Here is a 26508-nt window from a genome sequence, read left to right as displayed (position 1 = left end):
ATCCTGTAGAAGACGGAAATGATGCTGGAGAGATTTCCATCTCGTCTCTTGTCGAGCTGCTTCTTGCATCTGACGGTCTTCTCTCTCTTGCTGATCCTGCATGAACCGTTGAAACATCCGCTTCAGCTCCAGTACATCCCCTTCCGACTCCTCTTCAGCCCCACCTTTCGCATCCTCCATCGGCCTCTCACCCTCCTCTGGTGCGCTCTCGGCGTCAGTAGGAACAACAGCGCGTACTGCTCTCTTAGGCGCCATCCTTTCCGCACTTTGCTCTCTACAGGCAGTCTCCTCCTGGACAGAAAACCACCGCTGCCACCATCTTGTCAGGTTCTTTCCATTAAATTTTCAGGAGACATTCGTGGAGTCAATAAAGGGTCATTTATTTGATGGTAACAATTGAGGGTTGACCAGACATTGTGCAAAAACCAAAGGGAAAAAAAAACAAAATAACACAAACAAACTAATAAATGAGGCAACCACAGCACATTACTGAGTTCTGGGTCTCAGATGTTTCACCAGGGATCCCACACCAGAACTAACTCAGCCACAGACATGGAAGCACTTTTAACAACCCAGAACAAACCATTTGGATAATTACAGGGGTAAATCACAAGACTTCTCATTCCTTTACATTAAACATAAAAAAGGGGGAAAATATATACAACAATACACGGACCTGAATGAACATAAGAATAACATTTACCATAAAGCAATAAAGAAAATACACTTACACATTCATACATAAACACCTCCTTTAAACACTTGTGGATTAACACACAACCCAACCCCTATGGTCCTAAAACTACATTTCCCATGATCCTCCATGAGCTATATAAAGGACACCAGGAAAAGGCCGCACCCTTTTTATTCCAAACCGTTCCATGCTGCAGTCATGGTTCCCGGCGAAACCAAGGGTAAGAAACATATAACCAACTTAAATAAAACTTTAAACCCATATTTTGGTTGTGGTTCTTTCATTTACTCTAGCGTGCACTCTAGAAATAAATGGTAGTAGATTTTGTTACTCCTTGATGTTTAAACCACTGCAAAGACAATGTAACTTTTCAGTTCCAAGGTATGGGTAAATTAAATTCAAGCAAACAAATTACTTGCAAAGAAATTCATAAATAAACCAAAACAGAGAACATTAATTCATTAGACCAAACAAAAATATACATTCTTACATACAATAAAAAATAAAAATAAACTAGAACCAATGCAAATGTTCATTCTAGTGTGGCCTTAGCCATCACACAGATGTTCTTATAAATATCAGAAAAACGGCTGAATGGAAAAGAAAACGATCAAACTCAAACGTTTAACCCTGAGGGAATTGTAAAAAAAAAAGTGGAGTAGCCCTTTAAGTATATGTAAGCAAATATCCAACTCCTCCCCCTGGATTTTGTGTTCTGCAGTGAGGACCATCTCTTTGATTTCGGCCATTTGTTGGCGATTTTCACGAAACTGTTGTCGACTGAAATTTGGAGCTATAATCATGCAGTTTGTACCCGGTATTAGATGACAGGAGAAGGGTAGCCTTTTATAATTCTTGAAATATATCAAATTAAGAATTCGTTTTTTTATTTTCTAATTTTCTTGCTCATTTTAGTTTTACTTTTTTACTTGTGAAAAGGCTTTAGTCTACTGTAGAGCTATTGATCTGTATATTAGGTGTAAATAACATCATTGACAAGGAGCTATTATGGTTAATATTTATAAATCACTCATATGTAAAAAAAAAAAATACATACATCCTATACAAATTAAAAATAATAGACAATTAAAAAACGGTGCTTTTAAAATACAAAAAAGCAATATATTATAATAATGGGTTCTACACGAAAAAAAAAAAAATATTGTAGATAAAAAGAAAACAATAATGAAAAAACAATCTACCTTTTTGTATGTTTTCTCTCTACTGTTATTGCTAGACCCGCTGACTCCATTCTCATTGGCTGATGACATCTACATGAAGCAACAAAGAGTTAAAAAGTTAAACAAGACCAGTTTACAGCCATTAGCTGAGTGTATGTAAATAATGTCCTCAGGGCGTGTCCAGCCATAAACCATGACATTTGCAAAGGAGCCAGACACAGACCACAGGATATCCTCCCAGAGTAATTGAGTGGCTTGTAAATGAAGTACATGTGTGGCTCTGCTAATAAAATATTACGCAATTAGGGTTTACCTTGTTTCAACCAAGCACACAGGTTTTGGTCTGCTGTTCAGCGCTGCTGCATGGCTCAGTCATGTGGACCGTGTGGAAAGCAGAGGTCTGGCTCAGAATTGATGTTCGTCCTGTCAACAAGAGGATGGGAATGTTCTAGTTACTATGACAGTGGAGGGAAAACCAAGAGTTTTAAAGGGATAGTTCACCCAAAAATTCAAATTCTGTCATTACTCACCCCTCTGTCGCTCCAAACCCGTACGATTTTTATCATTTTCAGAACACAAATGTAATTCTTTTTGATGAAATCTGAGATTTCTGACCCTCCATTGACAGCTACGCATCTACCACTTTGACGCTTCAAAAAGTTCCTAAAGAGATTGTAAAACTAATCCATATAAATTGAGCGGTTTAGCCCAAATTTAATGTACTGTAGGTTTTTATTCACATATAAACATTGATCAGAGAACATATAAAGAAGCTCAACATGCGAGAACAAACCTCATTGGTTCTTGCTGAAGTTCAAACGTGCTACGTAACACGAGAATGAACCTCATTGGTTCTCACACAAGCGAACATGCTTGAGCTTCAGTTTACCAGATCTGATGAATGTCCCCAGACATCAAACTGACATTGAATCAACGTGGAAACGACGTCTCTCATGACATTGAAACAACGTTGATTTGCTCATCGAATTAACGTTGAACCAACGTCAGACGCGGCATTCTTCAAAGCTAAATGAAATCGAAAATTGGTTTGCTTTCATAACGTTGAAACAACGCGTTGATTTCAAGTTGATTTTCCGTTAGTTTTGAAAGAATGACGCATCTGACGTTGGTTCAACGTTAATTCGATGAGCAAAACAATGTCAGATCAACGTTGTTTCGATGTCATATTTCCACGTTGATTCAATGTCAGTTTGCTATCTGGGTCTACATGTGAATTAAAGTTTAAATTCAATCTGTTCATCATATAAAGTCTCTTCAAAAAAACTGGACTAAACCGCTCAATTCATATGGATTAGTTTTACGATCTCTTTATGAACTTTTTGAAGCGTCAAATTGTCAGTTATGTAGCTGTCAATGGAGGGTCAGAAAGCTCAGATTTCATCAAAAATATCTTCATTTGTGTTCTGTAGATGAACGAAAGTCTTACGGTTTTTGAGCGACATGAGGGCGAGTAAATGATGAGGGTTTTTTTTTCACCCCAAACGTTTGAATGCATGAAACATTGTTTTTAAAACTATTTTAAAACAGAAATTGTGCATTATTGATCAGCTAGGTTGAACTGACGTTCTGTTTGTAAAGCTAGAGGTGCAGAAACTACACACTTCACCTTAAGTGAAAGATTGATTTCAGGCATTCTCATCGACACAATGCAGAATGTTTTTAAGTTGGTCTTGTGACCACCTAAGTGTGTGTTTGCAGCCGCAGCGCTGAATAAACGGTGCGTCGTAAAGTCAGCAGACAGAGTGCAGGGCCTCACAGTCTGTGTAAATGAGGAATAATGGTCTTTCAGACTGTCTGCATAAACAAACTGTGAGACCGAGCCCTTATTCAGAGTCAAGAGCAGCCTGTGACTCTAAAGTGCCATTCGCTCTGTGCCAGCACGTTTATATCAGTGGGTCTGCAGAGAGGGAAAACAGAGGGAAAACCCAGCGAAAGTGTGGATGTTTGCTCCTGATAACCAGCTGCTGTCTGAGAAGCGACTAACACCTGCATGTCAGTTCGACCTAAGACTGCAATCCAGATCTATTACACAATCCACTTCGAGAGGAACAATCCATCCCAGTTGAATTCATGCAAATACACAACCTCCTCCTTGTGTCATTAACCTTACTGTCAATGATGTGTAATATAATTTATTCCTGTGATGCAAAGCTGAATTTTCAGCTCAGTCTTCAGTGTCACTTGATCCTTCAGAAATCATTCTAATACGCTGATTTGGTGCTCATTTACTTGAGACAGAAATGTTTTGAAACATTATGTCTTACCTTTCTTTTTTGAATATCAATTTCATGAATCCTTCTGACCTCAAAAACTTTTAAACAGTCTTGTGTCTATGAATAACTGCTTGTGTCTATTCTTCAACAATGCATCGTACTATGGTAGTTAGCACTGCAACGAGTTATATTGTTGTATGGGAAACGTACCCAAGAGCGTTACTGATAGACTGGGAAAAGAGGTGCCGCAACAATGTGAAAATATGTGAAAAATAATGTGTTTTTTGAACATTCAAGCATGAAAACTAGGTCTGTGAAACGATTAATCGCGATTAATCGCATCCAAAGTAAAAGTTTGTGTTTACATAATATATGTGGGGGCACTGTGTATAATTATTTTATAAATATTGTTGGTTTAACTTAAAAAATGAAGTAACCAAGTTGCCTTAAAATTTTAAGTTCATTGACATGGAAAAATTGAATTAGTACAATGAAGGAGATTGATTTAATCATCAGAAACTAAAAAAAATATGATGTTATATGAACTACATAAATGATTTAAGTTGATTTGACAAAAGAAAAAATGTTGTGATAACAAATCATAAAAATATATATTTTTACAGTGTATAAATACACACACATGATTGTATATATTTAAGAAATATTTTCATGTATATACTGTATATAGATTTATATATAATTTATATTATAAATAAATATAAATATTTTATATATAAATCATATGTTTTTCTTAAATATACATGCATGCGTCTGTTTACAAAATTATTATACACAGTGCACCCACATATATTATGTAAACACAAACATTTATTTCGGATTTATTAATCGTTTGACAGCCATAATGAAAACCTATTCTAGTCAGACCCAAAAACAAAAACAAGACTCTGTAAAGGGAACAATATTGGCTCTTTAATGAATCTGAGGTAAAAAGAATTAGTATTATGTTTCTTAAAACTCACGTTTGCCATTCAGTTACAAATCAGTTTAATGGTTTTGAGAGAATGACCCCATAATGTTGAGACTCTCTTCAATCAGTTTGATTGTGTTTATTACCAGACACATCAGTCTGAATATTCAGGGGAATCGTGCTGACCTCAAACACTTTTAAACAGTCTTGTGTCTATGAATAACTGCTTTTATAATAAAGCCAAATTATTATAAGCAGAGTCAATATAAAATGATTGATACACGATTCAATATTTAACTGTCTGAGAAATGGCTAAACAAATATCATTTGTATTAAGCAAAGCATGTAATGCAAGTTATTATCAATCTTAACATCTGGTTTACATTAATATCTAGAAAGTTATACGGTATTACATTCCACCTTTAACCGGTAAACAAGCCCAGGGCAGAGTCAAACTCCCTTGAAACATAACACTTAATGTTTAACATACAGCATATGACATGATCCTATTATTTAGTTAAGAACAATAGTCTCATTGTAAGAAGCACAAACAAATTATGTGGCACTGACAGTGGAAAAGACACGGATTATGAAGGGCTCTCAGAAGAGGCAAATGCCCTTTAAAGGTATTAAAGATATGTGACCATGTGCCAGATATTAAGAGGATAGAGAACAAAAAACACTTAAGTTTCTATTACCATAACACTTTAAAACCTATCCTCACTTTCGCTCTCTCCCTTTATCTATCTCTTCTTCTCTTTGTGGTTGCTATGAGTCCAGGTTCTGTGCTTGTAAACAGTGGCGGCTGTATCCACCCGCAGGCACTGAGGGGCACACGACCCCTGGATATTCAGACTGATGTGTCTGGTAATAAACATAATCAGTTTAGGAAACTGATTTAAGAGAGTCTCAACATTATGGGGTCATTCTCTCAAAACCTCTAGAGCCATCAACCATGAAAGTACATTTTAGCTTTTCGATTTGTAACTGAATGGCAAACGTGAGTTTTTACCTCAGATTCATTAAAGAGCCAATATTATGCCCTTTACAGAGTCTTGTTTTTGTTTTCGGGTCTACTAAAATAGGTTTTCATGCTTGAAACATTATTTTTCACATATTTTCACATTGTTGCAGCACCTCTTTTCCCAGTCTATCAATAACGCTCTTGGGTGCGTTTCCCATGCAACAACGTAACTCGCTGCTAACTACCATAGTACGATGCATCGTTGAAGAATTGAACTCGCTAGTCACGACTATTTCACAAAAAAGCATTGTCACAATTTTTTTTGGTCATTCGACCACTTTGGTTAATGATGTCACGCAGGTGAGGGAATACAGTAATAACTTCTTATTACTGATACGCTTTGAGGTCTTACTTAGGCTACTTTCATATTTAATCATACAGTACTAGAGCACGCACATGCACACTCTTCAAAACCTCAAAACCACTCTTCTTTAAAGATATTAAAAGATGTAAATGAAATAGATTGTACTGAATGTCAACTTGTTTGTTTTGCTCAAGAAGATAAGGATTTATTAGGTCCACATGTCATGCAAACAAGAAGCTATGCTTTTTAACCACAGGTAGAAAGCTTCCGCTCCAACCACGCAACTTTGCGACGCTGTTTGCGAATGTTCGTTGGAAATATGAGGAACTGGGGACTCATTGAACTATGATGATAATGATTAACTATCCTCCTGATAACTGATAAAATGCTGTATAATTTTTCATACAGCTCTCACCTGATCGACCCCAAATTTAGGTAAAATACTTTTCAGACCATACTCAATCAGCGAATTGACAGAGATGATTTGAAGTGGAACTTGGATGGAACTTGATGGAAAGATGGAAAGTTGCGTGGAACTTTTTTTTGAAAAGTTCCAAAGAATTAATGGGGGTCAAAATTCCATTTCCGTTCATTTTAATTGAGGGCTTAAAACTAGAGAACAGGATTAGGGCCGTATCCAACATGACACAGTGTGCACTCTTTGTTCTAACTGGAGGTTATTTCTTTCAGTTTGCTAATTGGATACAGTGACAGTGATTACATAACTGGCTTAGTGTACTGTGTGAAGTTTCCCGCTAAAAGCTGTAATTGGATATGATGCTATTAAAGGCATTTTAGAAGAATTTGTAGGACAATATGCACAGCTTTGCATTGTGCACAGCTTTGTACAGTGAAGCTATAATACTAATTAGTAGGGAGGCATACAGTATGCAAAACCAAAGAGAAATATTTCAAAAAGCAACAAAAAATCCAGATAAAATCCAAAGCTGACCAGGCAAATGAATGAGAGAAGACTAAAAAAGGCTGCTGTGAATATAAGTTGAATTGAAGTTATTTCAAAACTGATGAATTTTGCAGAATATTAACAGTTGTTTTCTTGTTTATTTCTGTGAAGCTGCTTTGAAACAATCTTCATTGTATAAATCACTAGAAATAAATGTGACTTGACAAGCAATGACGTACAAGATGATAACAGATGCATCTGAATGTGTAAAAAAAAAAAATTGGTGGTCTTCACATGATGTTTTAGTCAGGATTATTATAGTTAATTAAAATGCATACAAAACATATCTTTGAGCTTATGTACAAAAATGACTAAAACTGAAATAAAAATGAATATAAACAATGTAGACCTTAAAAAACACAACAATAAATACCTAGTTCTGGCACGAAACTCTAGATTGTGCAGGCTGATAGGTCTTAAACTCATTTGGTAATGATCACATCCTTATTATAGATCACACACTGTAAAAAATAATCGTGATTTTAACGGTAAATAACTGTAAAAACCTCCCTGTCATTTCCAGTCCTCTCTCTCTCCTCTCAGCAAAAAGAAAATGCTTTTTTATTCAGCTGTGTAGTGGAGCTTATCTTAAGACCTCTGAGGAGCAGCAGGGGAGTGTCAGGAGGAGGAAGTGCAAGATAAAGAAAAGGAGCAAAGAGTAAACGAAAGGGATGACATCCAGGCTACATTTCTATTTACTATTCTGAGTGAGTTCAACTCAGCTTGAGCCAGGTGATCAGGCAGAGTAACTGCTGAAAGACTTGACTCACAGCAAGGACACAGTGATTTGCTGTCAAAGTCAAACAAGAGAAAATAAACAGCTTGAGAGAGGTCATCAACATACTTTACCCAAGCATTAATGCAAGGGTTGCAGTACTCAAGAGGGCAAATTAACTAAAGTTAATGTGTGCCATCCAGCCTGAAGTGATATACTGTGGGCAAACTCAAATCGGAAGTGAGCATCTCCTCACTCCGAAGGGCAGAGCCTTGGAATTGGGGACTTTGGAGGGAGAAGGGTACTTGTGTGTCTTAATGAAGTCGTTTGGGTGAAAGGAGCAATGAATGACAATTAAATTTCCTCATCGTCACATGGAATTTTACCATGCCAAGTGACAATGGGAATATATTATTATTGCGGGTAATACGATACAAATAAATCTTAATTTGTAATTAAGTTTTTAAAACTTGCTTTAAATGTGTGTTTTCCTGATCTGCTCTTAACTTAAGTTAAGCATTAAACATGTAAAGCATTAAACACATTTCTTATCTATTAAAATTTTTTGAACTTAGTATGAAATGCATGACGAAAATGTGTGTAATATATCAAAGCTGAACAAAGCAACTTGAAGTATTCTGTTTATACGCTACAACTCTCAGTTTAAAATTAATCGCGAGGACTTGTCACCCGGTCACATGACCATAAAAGATTAAATTACTTCATTGAAGTGACCATTGTATATTCCCTTCGCTAACGGACTTGTAAAAGAATTCAGTTGTTCACTTTGGTTTGGGACGCTCCTAGAAAAAGGCGTCCGCTACGTTTTGGGTGCAAAAAACGCGCTTGTGAATTCAGTTGTTCACTTTGGTTTGGAACACTCCTACAAATGGCGTCCGCTACGTTTTGGGTGCAAAAAACGCGTTTGAGAAATCAGTTGTTCACTTTGGTTTGGAACGCTCCTACAAATGGCGTCCACTACGTTTTGGGTGCAAAAAACGCGTTTGAGAATTCAGTTGTTCACTTTGGTTTGGAACGCTCCTAAAAAATGGCGTCCGCTACGTTTTGGGTGCAAAAAATGCGTTTTCCAAATTCAGTTGTTCACTTTGGTTTGGAACGCTCCTACAAATGGCGTCCGCTACGTTTTGGGTAAAAAAAACGCGTTTGCGAATTCAGTTGTTCACTTTGGTTTGGAACGCTCCTACGCAAATTAATGTATCCAAAACTAAGGATATGACTATAGAATTCTATAATTCTGTCGGAACTCAATCGAAAGTAGTTATTGCTGGTAAGGAGGTTGAGAAGGTCAGTTCATATAAGTATTTGGGTACATTTATCGATGATAAACTTAGGTGGGTGGAACATACAAAATTTATTGTATCGAAAGCACAAAAAAGGTTATATTTACTGAGGAAGCTTAAGTCCTTTGAAGTAGATAAATCCATATTGATAATGTTTTATAGATCTTTTATTGAAAGTGTTTTAACATTTGCTATGATCTGTTGGTTTTATGGATTAAATGTTAAAAGTAGATCCCAGCTGCAGCACATTATTAATTTAGGGTCAAAGATTACAGGATCTGTGCAGTTGAGTTTGTCTGCTTTGTGTGAGAGAAGTGTTCTTAGGAAGTCTTTAACTATCCTAGAGGATACATCCCACATTTTGTTTTTAGAATTTGAGTTGCTTCCCTCAGGAAAGCGATATAGAGTGCCCAAGTGGAGGACCACTAAAGCCTCTAGGTCTTTTGTTTCAAACGCAGTGATGACTGTAAATACTTATTTGAAACAAAGAAAAGGCACCGTGAATGAATTTTAATTTTAACAGTAGCTAGACGAAGATTTATAAATGCCCGGGGTTTTGTGTTTTTTTTTTTGTTTTTTGTTTTTTTCTGGTGTGTGTAATGTCTGATGTTTTGCTGTTTTTGTGAGGTTGAAGCTACTTAAATTGCCCTGTAAAGGGACAAATAAAGATTTTACTACTACTACTACTACAAATGGCGTCCGCTACGTTTTGGGTGAAAAAAACGCGTTTGCGAATTCAGTTGTTCACTTTGGTTTGGAACGCTCCTAAAAAATGGCGTCCGCTACGTTTTGGGTGCAAAAAACACGTTTTCCAAATTCAGTTGTTCACTTTGGTTTGGAACGCTCCTACAAATGGCGTCCGCTACGTTTTGGGTGCAAAAAACGCAAAAATCCCTGTGTCCTAATTAAATTTCGGAACAAAGAATCGCATTTGTGTACATTTTTAATAACACTTTCCGCATGCAATGAACACCATAGTAAAATACTCTGACAGAGTTTTCTGCAATATCTACTCAACTATGTTGCAATGGAGGTCCTCCCCAAGGGGAAGTGCTAAAGGAAGTTTGCAAGAGTATGTCTAAAACCGGAGTTAAACACAACAAGTATAGTCTGATTTTAAAATGAACCAATTATGAACTAGTTCTTTTTCGTGAATCAAACGCACACAGTACATCCTGTGTATTCTGATTCCAGCATGAATTACACTTATGAATCAGTCCTTTTAAGTGAATCAAAACCATGCAGCGCAATTAGTAGTCTGAATAATGAACTAATGACTCGTATGAGCCAGTTCTTTTTATTGAGTCAAAAACACAAAGTTGGTTTCTGACTAAAATATAAAAATAGGTCCAAATTCATCTGCACAAACATAACAGTGATCCTCGTTTGAAAAAAGAAAGAATAATTATTCACTTAACTCTCCAGGGATAAAACAAGCATGTTTTGAAAGTCAATGAGGCATAGCTGAAAGATATGGAAGGTAGATGTCTACCACAGGCACATAATAAGTCTCTTTATGCACTTTTATCACTGCTATCTGATAATGGTGTACCCAGGATGGAGTTGGACCCGCTGTTCCACTCTCACTCTGGCTGAGGTCCAGACCTGTGATAAGAAAACCATTATGCCCTTCCCTTCACTGTGCCTGTTAAGTTATTGCATGTTGCAGACAGAAAGTTGTGAAGAAGACATGGAATTAAATGACCTCTGTGATCGTTTAAAGGGATAGTTCACTTTAACAAAAAACTTTCGCTGATAATTTAATTTACTCACCCCCATTTCATCCAAGATGTCCATGTCTTTTTTTCTTCAGTCGAAAAGAAATTAAGGTTTTTGATGAAAACGATTCCCGACGATGAATAAGGGTCTTATCAAGCGAAACAATCGCTCATTTTAGAAAAATATAACAAAGTTTAAGTTTTATAAGCTCAAATGCTCGCCTTGCTCTGTTCTGTGATGAGCGTTTGTGACTCTCCTTTTCGAACTCGTTCATCAAAATGAACAAATCTTTTTCCAAGTCAATTCGTTCATTTCATTCATGAATGAACCAAATGACTCGGGAAAAAAAGATTTGTTGATTTTGATGAACGAGTTCGAACAGGAGAGTCACGAACATGCATCACAGAACAGAGCAAGGCGACCATTTGAGCTTATAAAACTTAAACTTTGTTATCTTTTATTTACTCTAATTCATCGTCTGGAATCGTTTAAAGAACTTTGAACAGTTTGCAGTTTGTACTGAAAGTGTCTTTTGGACCTTGAACCATTTGGTTCCCATTGAAGTGCATTATATGGAGAAAAATGCTGGAACGTTTTCATTAAAAACCTTAATTTCTTTTCGACTGAAGAAAGAAAGACATGGACATCTTGGATGACATGGGGGTGAGTAAATAAAAGTCCTTTAACATTGATAATAAAAAATGTTTTTTTGAGTATCAAATCAGCGATGCTTTCACTTAAAGGTATAGCGGAGGATTTTCTTTTTCCGGGTGGGTAGTCTATACTATTGGTCCACCTAAGTGTCAATCATTCTGGTGATATGTTTACGTAAGGCCGTCGTAGGCTACGTGCTCATCCCTATGTAGTTTTCACTTTCAGGTGTATTATGTCGGAGTTACGGTTTCAGCCATTCCTTTGAAAATGGCTGAGGGTCGAAAGAGAAAAAATGTTTACTAAGTGTATGATAAGAAGAATATAGAAACAAGACCAGAGAGATTTTGGGTGAATATCACACGCTGGCGTGCGCTAAAAGCACAGGTTGGGCTTCTCACTGATGCCGCAGTCGCGAAGATTCTACTGCACAGGTAAAGTTTGTCACGCTATTTGGAGAAATCCATTTAAAATCACTAGTAAAAGTTAATGCAAGCTACAATGCTAGCCCTGGCACGAGTCATGCACCGCATAGACACGGTAAACATCTCAATTTGTCTAAAGTAGCCTTTTGTCCAAAATGGTAAATGGTATCACGCTGAAATATTCTAAAATCTTGTGTGTTTATTATTACACAAATGCAACAAGCTACTTCTCCATATGCAACTATGTATAAAAATAACGTATTAACAATGAAAGATATTAGGTTAAGGACCAACGTAATAGCACTGCTTATATGTTGCTATGTAACGTAATTGCGATTTGCAAAATAGTTTCCTCAGAACGTATTTCGTGTGATACAGGGTTGCACATATCATGTCTTGAGTCCTCGGTCACTCAATCGATCAGTATAATAAGTAAATAAAACACGGAAGAGCATTTGACATGTTGTCTTTTTTATGAATGTTTTTTAGTTAGTTCAGAATTTGCAACATAATTGTGCAAGGCGTATAGACGTTCCCTCTCGGGAGCAAGAGTGTTGTGTTTGTGCGTGTGCATTTTTTTTAAAAATTGGAGAGGGCGGGTCTTCTCTAAAATTCGGAAAGATCCTCCGCTATACCTTTAAGGCTGGTGTAATAATGTTTACATTATTACATTAAGTTCTCTCAGGTTGTTAGGGGGCATTTGCTTATAGAGGCATATGGTATATGAGATGTTTGATCGTAAGACTCATAACATGGTAACTAAAACAAAAGGTCCCATGACCAACCCCTACCATGCAGGAGACTAATAACTCCCTCAGACTGTACTATTTGACAATAAGAGCCTTTCCAGGAACCTGTTGTTGCCTGGTGGGGGACACGTTGCCATTGGAGGCGATTGAAGCTTTTTTTGAAAATCAAAAGAACAGGATATACATGTCTAGATTCCATTGTTGTTATATTATGAAACCTGTGAGATCAATAACATGGCCTGCAGTTCCGTTCGTCTTTCCCAAACAATGCGTCCAAACAGCTAACATGCATTGCTGTCTAACATTTAACACTGAATGTGAGAATGTTGGTTCAGTCTTAAATAAAGTTTGACAGGCTTTTCATGACAGGGTGGTATTGCCCTCCCACTGTAGTCTGTAGTCTCCCACTGTAATCACTCTTCCCCCAAAATAAAAATTACTGTGTGAGAAAAAAATCAAGTTTTCAGAGTTTTAGAGTCAGTACTACATTAAACTACTATATATAATGTTGATTATAATGCATAATAATGCAGTGGGGGAATCTTTGTGGGTCATGTGATAATGCCAAAATATCTTGTGTTACCTGACATTTATTTTGCCTATATATCTAGTCAGTGACAGAGTGCAAGCATATTGGTCTAAAATAGTTCTGTATTTTCAGCTTCAGAATCATGAATATTGTTATTCTGATGTCACCATTGTCCTTGGGTTACAAGCACCAAGTCCATGCCTTTTCATTTAAACCCACAAATGTCAAATTTAGCATTTTTTCTTAACCTTTTCCCAGACTTGAAGTATCGTAATAATATCATGTTGTGAATTCAGTATCGTGATGATATGTCTCGAATTGTAAACATCTTTTGCATGTCTTATTATGGAGAGACTTATAGTGGATCTGGAACTATTTCGCACTCCTATTTTACTATTTCCAGTAAGTATCTACACTAGTTTTAACAGATGCACTAAAACATAAAGTAATTTTCAGCTATTATCATCACATAGAAAATAAAAGAGGACATATTCAAGGTCAGTAACGTTCAAGAATGCATTTCATTATGCTTTTACAAATGTCACAAGACACAAGTGATCATGACCGCCTGCTAAATAGCCTAGAGGCTGAAACAACCTCAGGGAACGTGGTTATATAACTTGTCAAATGAAAACCTCATGAAAACCTTTGCAGCTAGTACTGGAGTCACGATTAACTCAAGTTAATATTCAAGAACAGTGTGACATTGTGGTAGTTCAGACTAAAGAGGTTCTCGTCTCGTCTCGTCAACCTTTGGCTCAGCTATGCGTCATCACAGGTTTTGTTATGCAATTCTTCAAGGGAGACTTACACACAGGTTTAGAGAGAAAGATGACCACGATCCTGTGAATGTGTTTTTTTGCTGACACTCATTTGCATCTGCTGATTTTCCATTCAAAAGCACTGGCTCAATAAACTTCAGCAGTGAGAGCTACGTGAAAGAGTAAGAAATCCTATGCAAATCGCAGTCTTTTCGTTTTCTCAGGTCTACACTGCACTAATGAATACACATTACACTATACTAATGAATCAAGTAACACTGCTTGCTTTGCTGAAAACTGATCAACTTATGCTGCATCTGAAGTGGCATACAAAAAAGTTGCATTCACACTGTTTAATGCTGCACAGATGTATTAATGGCTTTATTAGCTTCTCTGGGGTTACCGCTGCCCTTTTCACACAATAACCTTCCTGTTACTATTGTAATTTTGTATTTAAAAAATGATGATGTATGTGTGAAATAAATAAATAAATAAATAAAAGGCAGAAATTATTTTAAACAAAGGTATATTATACATAAAAAAATTTTAAAAAATCATTTTAGCTTTTAAAATAATTTAAAAATATAAAATGAATCGACACAGAGCCTGATCACCTTAGCCTTATAGACTGTGTAAAGGTGCCTTAAAGGTGCAGTAAGCAATTTTTGAGAAGTGCTATTGAAAGTGGATCAGGCCGAGCACCACAACACACTTGTAGCCAATCAGAAGTAGGGGGTGTGTCCACTCGTGATGAGGGAGGAGAGAGAGTGAGCAAGAGGGAGATTTGAAGAAGGACTGTAGAAAGAGAGACGAAAGAAAGATAAATATCACTGGTAAAAGAAGGGTAATGAGCTTTAGAACCTGTTAATATTAGGAAAAGTTTTTCCGTGTTGGAGAGACCTAAGAGAGAAGGCCTGAAAACGGACGCTGTTTGTTCGCATTCGGCTACAGTAGAAACATGAAGTCACAATATGTCGACCTTCATAGAAGGGGATTACCGCGGTTATGTAGACATAAATGTTTCATTCTAAGGTAATAAAAACATTACGGTTAATTAAGTAAGTTCTTTATACACCACTGAAAACATAGTTATGGATGTCATTTTGCATTTCTGTTAATAGATACTCAAAAATGTTACACATTGCACCTTTAACAGAGCAATTCATGCTCTTTTTACCGCTCGGTAAAGCACATTCAAACACTGCTGCAGTCCTATGTGTACTAGCAATATAACACCAAATATAGAACATTATTCACACAAGCAGTGTTGCCAACTCTCGCAAGACAAATAAGCAACCACATGTTCAAAAAAAAGCCCAATATTATTATATTATTTATTACCATCAATATTATTTGTTATCAATAAATGAGACTGCAACATATTAAACTGAAACCACTTTAAAAAGCAAAAAATCATCAAAAAACAATATCTTAAACACCTTCCAACAAGCGGAAGAGCATGCCCTATCCTCCCATCACCTGTGAGCAGAATAGGTTTTGAGATGGAAAAGGAGAAAAGTAACGTGACATTAGAGCCAGACCGATATATCGGCCGACCGATATTAGGCATTTTCCAAAATATCGGTATCGGCAGTTATAATGGCCGATAAATTAATATTTCAAAAATAAAATAAAAAAGGACGAAACACGCTTCAATCATCTCTCCTTGGCCTGTTATATTGAAAATGTATGTTTTACAATTTGCAGTATGATGTTATCCATTGCTAAATGATGGCTCATCATAGACTCTAACCACAAAGCTAGCTAATACCACTATCATCAGTGGAAGACTGCTAATGTTAACATTAATGAGCTTGGAAACCAACCACAATGAACTTTTTCTGCCTAAATAAAGTAATGATTACTATATTTATAACTAGCATGTCCCTGCATTGTAAAATGTAAGTTAGACTTGCGAGGAGTGAACATTTAGACATTTACATTTAAACATTTAGACATTTACATGAACATTTAGAAAAAGTATCAAACATATCTTGTGCAGAGAAGTTAGCTTTTCTTTTACACGTGTGTGAAATCCAACGACTCCAAGTGTGCGTTGCAGACTGTTGTTCTGTAATGGATTTAGAATCGCTAAATAGTAGGTTTTAGAAGGCAGGCATCAACTGATGATTGAAAATGGTTTGATGTAGCTTGATGGAAAGAATTTAAAAAGTGCAGGTAAATGGATAAGCAAGCTGACATTGTAATAATAAGGTAGCTTATAAGGCAATGTAGGGACTAATTATTATTTTATTTATCAGAACTTTAATATATTTTGATGTTCCTCATTCTGTTGTGACAATAAAATAAACAAGTTTCTTTTTAAAATGCTTTATCATATTATTTTAGTTAAAACTCATAAATAACTACAAATAACTATGTTAGGGAAATCTGTTAATGCGCGTTTCTGAAAAAAAAAAAAAAATCTGCCGATATATCAGAATATCGGATTTTAAAACCCAAAAATATTTGTATCGGTATCGGCCTTCAAAATCCTTTATCGGTCGGGCTCTAAGTGACATGAAGGCCAACTAGTCACCCATACTCAGAATCTGTCCTCTACATCCAAGTAACACACGCTAATCTTGATATCATGTGACCAAAACTTCTTTTAGTCAAAAGTTCACCATTAAATCCCCCACTACAGGACAGGTATAATAATGATGATGGTGACATAATCCAGCCAGGGAGAAGGACAAGTATTTTACACATCAAGGTCAAAAGAGCATGTCACAATCCATCTCAGCTCTTCACTGATCTAAGAGCAGCTTAGTTAAATAAAACAGAACTTATTTCTTATATAAGAGGTGGTCAAACTGGTCAGGGTCAGTCTGTCTATTGGCTGTCTGCAGTCTGAATCCTAGGGAGGAATGTAGCATGCCACTGTGGGAGCAATAAAAAAATGTGCATGGGAGTGAGACCGCCGGTCACGACTGCTGTTCATCATTCAGCTGCTGCTTTGAAAGGCCCCAGAAAGATTAAAATGAAATGAAATGGCGCGGCTTATTGATCTTACAGAGCACTGGGATACAGATAAAACTTGTGTATCAAAAAGAACATGAAGTACAACTTCATCATGTTGCACATGAGTGGCGGCATGCAGTAATCAAATAGGCTATTTTTTATTCAGTTTTGTGTAAAAAATAAAACTTTAGTCAGACAAATGGTGAGTCATAAATAAAGTGAGTCGTAAAATACAATGAATTATTATTATTACTAATACTACACAAACCTTGACCTCTTTCTGCTTTCTATGGACAGTATACATACATCGACTGCAGAAATAGTGAGACTGTTATGTTAATATTATTTTCTGAACATATCTCATAAGTTGCTACCAGGCTATTTTGCACAAAAGTGCAAACATCTGATCCAGATTTATGCAATTCAGTACTGCTGCAGAACGCTTTTGCAAACAAGCACCTGGAAAAGGATCTGAACAAGAGACACTGAGCTTCGCAACCACACACACTAGAGGAATATTTCTTCTTCCTCTCATTGTTCTTGGCTGTCATGTGATTTTGTGCCTCCAGGTACAAAGCTTGTCTAAACAACTGTCCAGTCAGGGTTATTTTCAACATGGATCAAAGTTATAATTCTTTTCTCATAACCTTATTTGATCCGGTAAAATATACAGTAGGCAATAGAAATTCAATATATGACTTTTCTCATAACACACAGTACATTTCAGTAATAGGACCAGATTAATCTGGATATTCACAAATAACATACAGTAAATATGTAGTTATTGTGTACTATACCACTGACATTATAAAAAAATAAATCAATATGATGAGACCTATACATTTTCTGTGTATGCATATAGTCTACCTTAAAGACTTGACTACAAAACTACTGAAAAACAGCCGAAATGCATCTTTTTCCTGTAATCACTGTGAAGTTGCTGAATAAAAAAAAAAGGCTATTTACAATATTCACTGTTATTGCTCAAAGATCAATTATACAGTTCACTGAACATTGATTAACCTTTTGTGCCAATACACTATCCCAGATCTCCCCTACTTGAATGTGTTTATATGTGATTTTTCAATAACGAACACTTGAAAGATTATTAAAAACATGCAAACATGTTTTAAAAACAGCATTAAATGATTTCCAAAATTGTTGTCTGTGGATCGCAGGTCTCTGTGATTTTGCCAACTAATGTTACTGGATCTAGATCCAGTCTGAAAATTTAGTCATATATATAAGGATATATCCTTACCACTAAACCTAACCCAAATCATAACTTATCCTTAAAATTTAAATAAATAACATTGATGTAGAAGCTCCTAACCCTGGTTGTAAGCCTAAACTTGACCCTCAAATCTCATTGGGTGATTATAATGTTGTTCCAGTAACTATTTTTTTTTTCTTTGTATGTGAAATCACGTTCACCAGTAGACAAACAGCTAGTCGACTCGACATCAAAATCTCTGAATATTTCTAAGAAACCACTTCCCTGGGATAAAATTACGTCATTATTTTTATTTTATTTTTTACACTCTAAAAAATACTTGAAATGTAAACATAGTCTGTCATGTCATGATTTTGCAAGGAACAAATACAACAAGATAACATTTGAGTTTATAATGTGTCCTAAATTATTTTAATTGGGCTAATACGTTGCTTAAAGTTTTTTCCTATAATGCATAGCTAAAATATTTCATTTAATTCAACACATTAATATGTCACATATGACGTCTTGCCTACACGAGAGCAGAAGAACACACCGGTGAACTGGTAGCAGGTACAGGTGTATGTCCATCTGACAGGTTCAGACAGGTTACGTCGCAATAAACATTATTTTTTAAATATCTTACCTTTATATGTCTTCTAAGGTGGGGGTATATCTTGTTTTCAGAGAGAGAGAGAGAGAGAGAGAGAGAGGTTGAGTGCACACTGATATTCCTAGAGCCTGTAATATTTCTCTCACTAGATGGAAGTGCAGTCAGTGAATGCCCCAGTACTTTATGGGAATCGTTATCGAAGGCGAGTAAAGTCATACGGCAGCGAGTCTCCGCCTCCTCCTGCACTTTAGAGAAACATCTTTCATTCCCACAATACCGCCACGCTCTCAATGTGAGCAGTCAATGCCATCTACTGGTTTGAAGTGGGTATGGTCAGGGCATCGCTGGATAATCCGTAATTCGTTTGTATTAACCTTTTTGTATTAACTGAGATATATCATACGTGTTGTTCTGGATTTTTTTTTTCTTTGCTACCCTGTTGCAATGCCTTTCTTTTGTCTATGTATTATTCTTGCACTACTATTACAATTTTTATTATTTAATTGTTGAACTCTTTTCTTGTTGTAGCCTGTGTTTATAAAGCGTCTTTGAGCTATGGAAATTGCGCTATATAAATGATGAAGCCTACTTCCCACCTCTAAAGCTCGTCGCATTCAAATTTTGACTTGAGGGAGTTCAATATAGGAAACTATTCTAGGCTATTTACAATTATTCTGATTGCACGTAAAGGCAGTATTAATTAAACATTTTATTATTATTAATAATAATAATAATTAATACTTAAAAAAAAGTATTTCCACTTTTAAAAGAAAACTTTAAAAAGAGATTTGAAAAGAACGAAACTCTTCCTGAATAAACTGACTTTTATTTAGTTGGGACTTGTATTTTGAAATGTATCTATGACAGTCAAAGAATGCGTGCATATGCAATCAGACTGGCCAGATACTCACTTGTATCCTTTTTGAAGCTATGTCAAGGTTAAGTATTACGTGTCGTGCTCTGTATCTTCTAAATTTGAGCTCCAGATGGAAATGCCACCAACAAACCTCCAGACTATCAACAATGAGCAGTGGACTTGAAGTGAGTTTAAAACAAACATTCCGGCATGCTACCACTAGCATGACTGTATTGCCAATGTCTCCTATTATATTGCATTATTTGTCGTGAATGTCTCTTATTCGTGTATTATACTGTGTTAGGACGTGACGTAACTGACTAGGACGTGTTTTTTTGTTTTGTTTTTTGGCATTTTGAAATATCAAACATGAAACCTGAAGTTCAGTACTTTCAGTCTAATTAGGCTACTTGATACTTCATTCATGCTGAAAATTTGTCCAATTTGGATTACTTAAATACGTGTAACTGTTTGTGTTTTAGTTGTCCGAAAAATATTTTAGCTTAAAATCTCTGTTTTGTTTATGACCCATTTGATTTTAGTCAATATGTGGAGGTGGCAAATTTATGAGTGATTCTTCAGCAAAGACAGTCACAAGGACCAGTGTATGGGAAGGACGTACACAGGTAAAGGACTCAGACCCTTTTTTAAAATCAACATTTCTAAATCAAGTATAAAAATGTATAAAGTTTTAAATTACCTTCTGTCATATCCATCTATTCTTTTCTGATAAAGTGGTTTGATGGCAGTCTGAAGAGAAGAGAACTTCATTCAAGTGCACCTCTTGGAGAAGAAAACGCACCTCAGTTGAGGTAAATATTGTTCTGAGTGAAAAGTGTAATCTTGTAATAATTACTCACTGACTCATAGAGCACAATATTTGCAATCCTTTTACTTTGATTATTCATTACAGTTTTTCTCAGGCGCTTTGATACATTTCTTAGATCAGAATTGAATTTCTCAAAACTACCTGTTCAATCTTCACATAATTGTGTTACTTGTGCACATCAAAAAAGCAGTTTCTCATTTCTTTGAACAAGTGTCAAATGCGTTTGTACATCCATGCAAATGATAAAGTACAATTCTCTGCTGTTTCCTACATTATCAATTGCTTATGTCATGTTGATCAAAATGTATTATTTTGGGTCTCTGTTGAATAGTCTCACCCCTCACAACATTTAGGCATTAGTTCAGCGTAAGTCTTTACATGCAAAATGGTTGAACAAGTTGTCATAATCAAGCATATTTCTATACATTTCCATTAGACTTTTTTTCTAAATCTGGCCTGTTCACATTTATTTTTTTCTTTGTGCTATGCAGTGGTCTTTCCCTTTCTGTATTGCAATGACATGGTTTGTCAAATATTACAGTACAAACAGTAAAAACGTAAATGTGAATCTTGTCCACTCTTGCAATCAAACTCCCACATAGACTAAGGCGTAACCTACTTTTTACAATAATTTTCATCAAAACTTTAGCCACTATTTACATCAGAACATCCCTTCAGAGTACACTGTTATATTGACTACATGAATAAGCAATTTGACTTGTCTTATCCGTACACAATGACACAAGGACATTCTGATGGTACTGACATGTTCATTGACAGATATTTACTTTTGAGAGATGAACTAAGGATTTTGAGCAAGAGAGAATGGCTTTTGCAGGAAATCCATGGTGTTTTGCTATTTGTACGAATTGTTTTGAGAAATGCACTTACTGTTTTACAAATGTCGAGGATGATTCGAGAAATGTACCAAAGCGACTGAGAAAAACTGTAAGATACTGCTGTTTATGATTTATCACTGTGTTGAAGTGAGTTTTTTTGTATGATTGTTGTCCATCAAAAATGTTTATATTAATTAAATTTTTATTCAAAAGCTATTTTATATTACAGTTGTATTTTAGTGTGTAAGATTGTAATTTTTTTTTAATATTTTTAGGCATAAGTCAGCCTCCAATTCTCTGTCCACATAAAATTTGTTAATATTGAAATTCAAATAATACACAAGTCTTAATAGTTTAAATCAGCAGCAAAGTTCTTAAAATACTATTATACTACTACTATTTTCTATTTTTATTTAACTATTAATAAAAACTTTTTTTCCCATTGGTAACACTTTACAATAAGGTTTCATTTGTTAACATTAGTTAACTACATTAGTTAATATGAACTAATAGTGAAAAAAAATACTTCTAATCTTTATCAATCTTGGTTAATGTTATTTACAACATTTACTTTTCAAGATTGAGATTTCAACTCAATCTTGGTTAATGTTAATTCCAACATTTAATAGTTCTATCTAATGTATTGCTCATTGTTAATATTAGGTATGCATTAAAGGGATAGTTCACCCAAAAATGAAAATTTTGTCATTATTTGCTCACCCTCATGTTGTTCCAAATGTGTTTCTTTTATCTGTTGAACACAAAAGAAGATTTTCTGAAGAATGTTGGTATTGGTAATCAAACAGTTGCTGGTCTCCATTTACTTCCATAGTATTTTTTTTCCCCTACTATGGAAGTTAATGACTACTGTCAACTGTTTGATTACCAACATTCTTCAGAATATCTTTTGTGTTCAACAGAAGTCAGAAACTCATACAGGTTTGGATTCATCATACAACATATTCATTTTTAGACAAACAATCCCTTTAACTAACGTTAACTAATGGGACCTTATTATAAAGTGTTACCTTCTCATATATTATTTATACATTAGCATCACATGCACATCACATACTATTTGTATTTTACAAAGTAATTGTTTTGTATAGAGAACTAACAGAGACTGACTATGAGAGACTAGCAGATGAGACAATGGACGCATTATCAGATTATTTTGAAGACCTCACAGATGAGGACTTCACTGGAATGGACTATGACGTTGTCTTTTCTGTAAGTACACATGCCCTTATTCTCACATCCTAACATGTTAAATCAATGCCTACAGTGCTATTACATCTCAATTTTAAGAAAAGTCTGTTTTGCCTAGATGTCCAGTAGGGGTCAATGTTGGTTTAAAATGATTTGAAACAAGAAATGCTGTTTTCAATGGATTGCATCTGATTCTTGATTGAATTGAATCTTCAGTGAGAAAATAACAGGGTAGACAAATGAATTGATTTTAAATTAACCAAATAAAAAACATATACAGACACAATTTAGACCATTGCCTTTACCAAAAAAAATAAATAAATAAAAATTGCAAGATAAAAAATAATTCAAGAACTATTAATTTAATTAAAATGAATTGAGTTGGTGTTTCCAGTCTTTACTTGTCATGTGACCCAATTTGTCTAACCTTTACATCCCCATCCTTTTTGTGAAACATTGCAATTAGGTTGTTGCTCTGTACGGTGAAATGGTGTCCTAAAACTTTTATGATTGAATCTTTTCTTCTTTTATAGAAAAGAGGTTTGCTTGAGTGTTATTGTTGTTGAGTGCTCCCACACAACTCCTGTTAAGAGTTCACAGCCAAAAAGCTGCTTTTTGTGCTGCAGCCTTTGTTGGTGCACTTTGCAGTGAAAAATGCATATTTCCTGCAGGATTTATGAAGGCTACAAACACTGAGCTTTTAGTATGTTATTGTAAGAGACTAATGTAACTTCCAATCATTCTACACACAAGCACACACACACACACACACACACACACACATATATATATATATATATATAATTTATTTGATTTTTTTTTTTTACAAAGATCTTTCTTGAACCCAGTGAATGATTAAGTCCTTGCACTCGTTCCATTTAAGCATCTGGCGGGTGGCCAGCAGGCCCTGCTGACAGATTGATTGGTCATTCACGCTCCTAGCTCTCCTCTGGCTGGATAAATGTCAGGCGGTGAGCTTCCTGTCAGCTACTTGTTCTAAGCAGCTTGTTTTTACACCTCCATGCAGCCGGCAAACACTGTGCTGGTGTTTTCAACAGTGCAGCTGTCTCCTGAAATTTGATTCAGAAAATTCTCTTTTTGCTCACTGACTCCGTTGCTACAATTGATATAATGATACCACAACCCTTTACATCAAACATTCGGGCGGCTGCAAGCCAAGGTTTTGTTGGAAAAAAATGAGGCATGTTCCCAATGCTTGGCCTCGGATCTGACTGTACATTCACACATATAGATCATCTTTTCAGAGGTTGTTTCATTTACATGTTCTTGTTTTAGGCATCGGTTTTATGGTACAAATAGTTTGTGGTTTAATTGATCAGTTTTTTTGTTGTTGTTTTTTTTTAGGTTTGCGTATTTTTCTTTTTCTTTTCTTGTTTATTTAGGATAATTTGTGGGGGGGAAAATAGTACACCTTGTGCATTTGTTGATTTATTTATCTCTGTTTTATTTATCTATTTTAAATGTTGGCATATTATATTATATTATTTTTTTTATTTTTATTCCTTTATTTTTTCCTGTATCTTTATTATCCTTCTGGTATAGTACCCTTGCTAATATATATATATATATATATATATATATATATATATATATATATATATATATATATATATATCCTTATTATTGATTTATTTTATATATATATATATATATTATGTACTATTATTATTATTGTATATATTTCTTTTCTTTTTTACTGGGGTAATGACTGATTGTCTTCGTAATTTTGTATGTTTAAACAATAAAAATTTGATAACAAAAAAAATGTTGGCATATTGATACTATATGAAAGTATAATGGATGAAAGTGATTTATAATTAATTAAAAACATTTTATTTAAAAAAATGTCTACTACAGACATGAGAAACAAATAAGTGCACCCCTGCCTTGCCTTGCCTATTTTGCAATTATGATAAGTTAAATATTTGTAAAAAAAAAAAAAAAATCTCTTTCAGGTTGTTCTCCCTGTCAAAGCTTCTTGTTTCAGTGTTATAGCCACAGACTGAAGCTCTCATACATTTACATGCGTGTTAAATGTGTTAACAGAGTGGTGTGCTGACGGTGAAAATTGGCTCTGACCACGGCACATACGTTATCAACAAACAGACACCCAACAGACAGATTTGGCTTTCGTCGCCGACCAGGTTAGATAGTCATTTGTTGATGTTCGTATGTAATGCTTAACTGTGTTTAATCTGTCTTATGTAAAAGAATAAGAATTAAGTCAGCAAATTTCTTGATAACATGTTTCACTTTGTATTACTTAGTGTCTGTATTTTTTATTCTTTATCTTGAATTACATATTAACAGTGTGATATAATGTGCACAGATATGTTCAGTTTTCAGCTTCATCAGACATTTCTGCATGTTTTCTTTCTCAGTGGTCCTAAGCGCTACGATTGGACGGGGGAGCGATGGGTGTACGCTCACGATGGTGTGACATTGCACAGTCTGCTCTCCAAAGAGTTGTCTGTCATCTTCAAATCAAATATAGACCTGTCGCATCTCATCCATTCATGATGAGAACAATTTGAAAAACAGACACTGTTATTGATCTTTTCCTCGCCAGTTCTCTTGTGACCTTCGTGATCTTAATAAGATCTTAACTACTATTGCCAATGCTCAAAAAACCTATAGGCTGGCTTGATATTTTTTAAACTGCAGGGAGTATTTATTTGTCTGCATCATCAAACCTATATACAATTGTAAGTTTTAAATGCACTCAGAACAGCAGAAAGTGCTCTCATAATCAAATCCCTGTAAATGAACCTGGTTGGATTAAGGAGATCACGTCTATTGGCTCTTAAACCACATGAATAAGACAAATGGACACGGATTGTTTTTTCGGAGGCTGTAGTTATCTGCCGCATTCTGCACGCCTGGCCCTGGTTGAACTAGAGGCTGCTGGGTAGATGCAGGAAAAGATGAGGATTACGACTGACAGATGGAGAAGTTCTTGCTCTAAAAGCCCTCGGCCAGAGCCTTTATTCAAGAATTATCTGTGAATAACGGCATCGCTCTCCGATCATATCCCTCAGAGCTTTACCACCACCCTCGGATGATTTAAAAATACCAGCCCAAATTAGCATCAACCCACCCGACAGTTAAAGCAGTGTCATTAACTCTGGTGATATAACACAGTCGATCATTACTCCAGACGCCTCTTAACATAATAGCCCATATATCGCAACATTAACTTGATACGCTGGTCCATGCTAATGTTGAAATGTGAGATGTATTGTACTGAGGTGAAATGTCTGTATTTAATCAGGTTGTATGTGATGAAACAATAGCACATCTCCTGCACTGTTGATGTCTCTGTCTGTTGATGCATATGTAATATAATGTTAAATAAATTAGAATGTTATTATTTTTATTGTATACTTTATTTTTATTATAGTATTATTATTATTATTCATGATTTTGAATTATTATTATAAATGAATGTTAAAATTAATATGCGGTTGCTTTTTTATTAACTAATTAATGAAATGTTCAAAGACAATGTTCTATAGGGCACTATCTTCAGAACAATATCGTCGGTTTTCAGTTATTTCATTTTTAACATTGTATTATTATTTAAAATATTATTTCATCATTATAATATAATTAAAATATTATTATCAAAATAAAATAATACTTTATCATTTTGAGTGATTAGGATTTATTAATATATGTAAAAATAATACTTGGGTGGTTTTTTTTATTATTTATTTTTGAGACAATATATTTAGACCGGTTTTAAATTTCTGTATAGCATTAAAATATTATAATTATTACTTGAA

General features: G+C 35.2%; 2 protein-coding genes across 4 annotated transcripts in view; one reads left to right on the top strand and one right to left on the bottom strand.

The window, feature by feature from the left end:
• Positions 1-19148, bottom strand: part of pip5k1bb (phosphatidylinositol-4-phosphate 5-kinase, type I, beta b) — a 51129-nt gene extending 31981 nt beyond the window's left edge. For both annotated transcript variants that reach the window (XR_005621799.2, XM_039665072.2), the window contains exons 1-3: positions 19003-19148; positions 2189-2298; positions 1897-1965 (exon numbers count right to left, since the gene is read on the bottom strand). Coding sequence is in view for 1 of the 2 variants with exons in the window: in XM_039665072.2 (XP_039521006.2) it covers positions 1897-1965 (69 nt within the window). In the remaining variant the exon portion in view is untranslated. The remainder of the gene's footprint in view (positions 1-1896; positions 1966-2188; positions 2299-19002) is intronic.
• Positions 19149-19824: 676 nt separating this feature from the next.
• Positions 19825-26093, top strand: fxn (frataxin). Of its 2 annotated transcripts, XM_039665057.2 has the most exons (7): positions 19837-19882; positions 19956-20010; positions 20368-20451; positions 20561-20637; positions 22603-22723; positions 24770-24867; positions 25105-26093. In XM_039665057.2, exons 1-7 carry the CDS (start codon positions 19854-19856, stop codon positions 25241-25243), a joined length of 603 nt encoding a protein of 200 aa, XP_039520991.1. In that variant the 5' UTR covers positions 19837-19853; the 3' UTR covers positions 25244-26093. The 2 variants fall into 2 exon arrangements, with proteins under 2 accessions (XP_039520980.1, XP_039520991.1); XM_039665046.2 differs by having other exon boundaries at positions 19825-20010.
• The last annotated feature ends 415 nt before the right edge of the window (positions 26094-26508 follow it).

The sequence above is a fragment of the Pimephales promelas genome, chromosome 14, assembly GCF_988280905.1.
Source record: "Pimephales promelas chromosome 14, fPimPro1.hap1.1, whole genome shotgun sequence".
In the NCBI taxonomy this organism is placed as follows: Eukaryota; Metazoa; Chordata; class Actinopteri; order Cypriniformes; family Leuciscidae; genus Pimephales; species Pimephales promelas.
The sequence above is the reverse complement of the archived record's forward strand: the minus strand, read 5'-3'. Positions and strand labels throughout refer to the sequence as shown.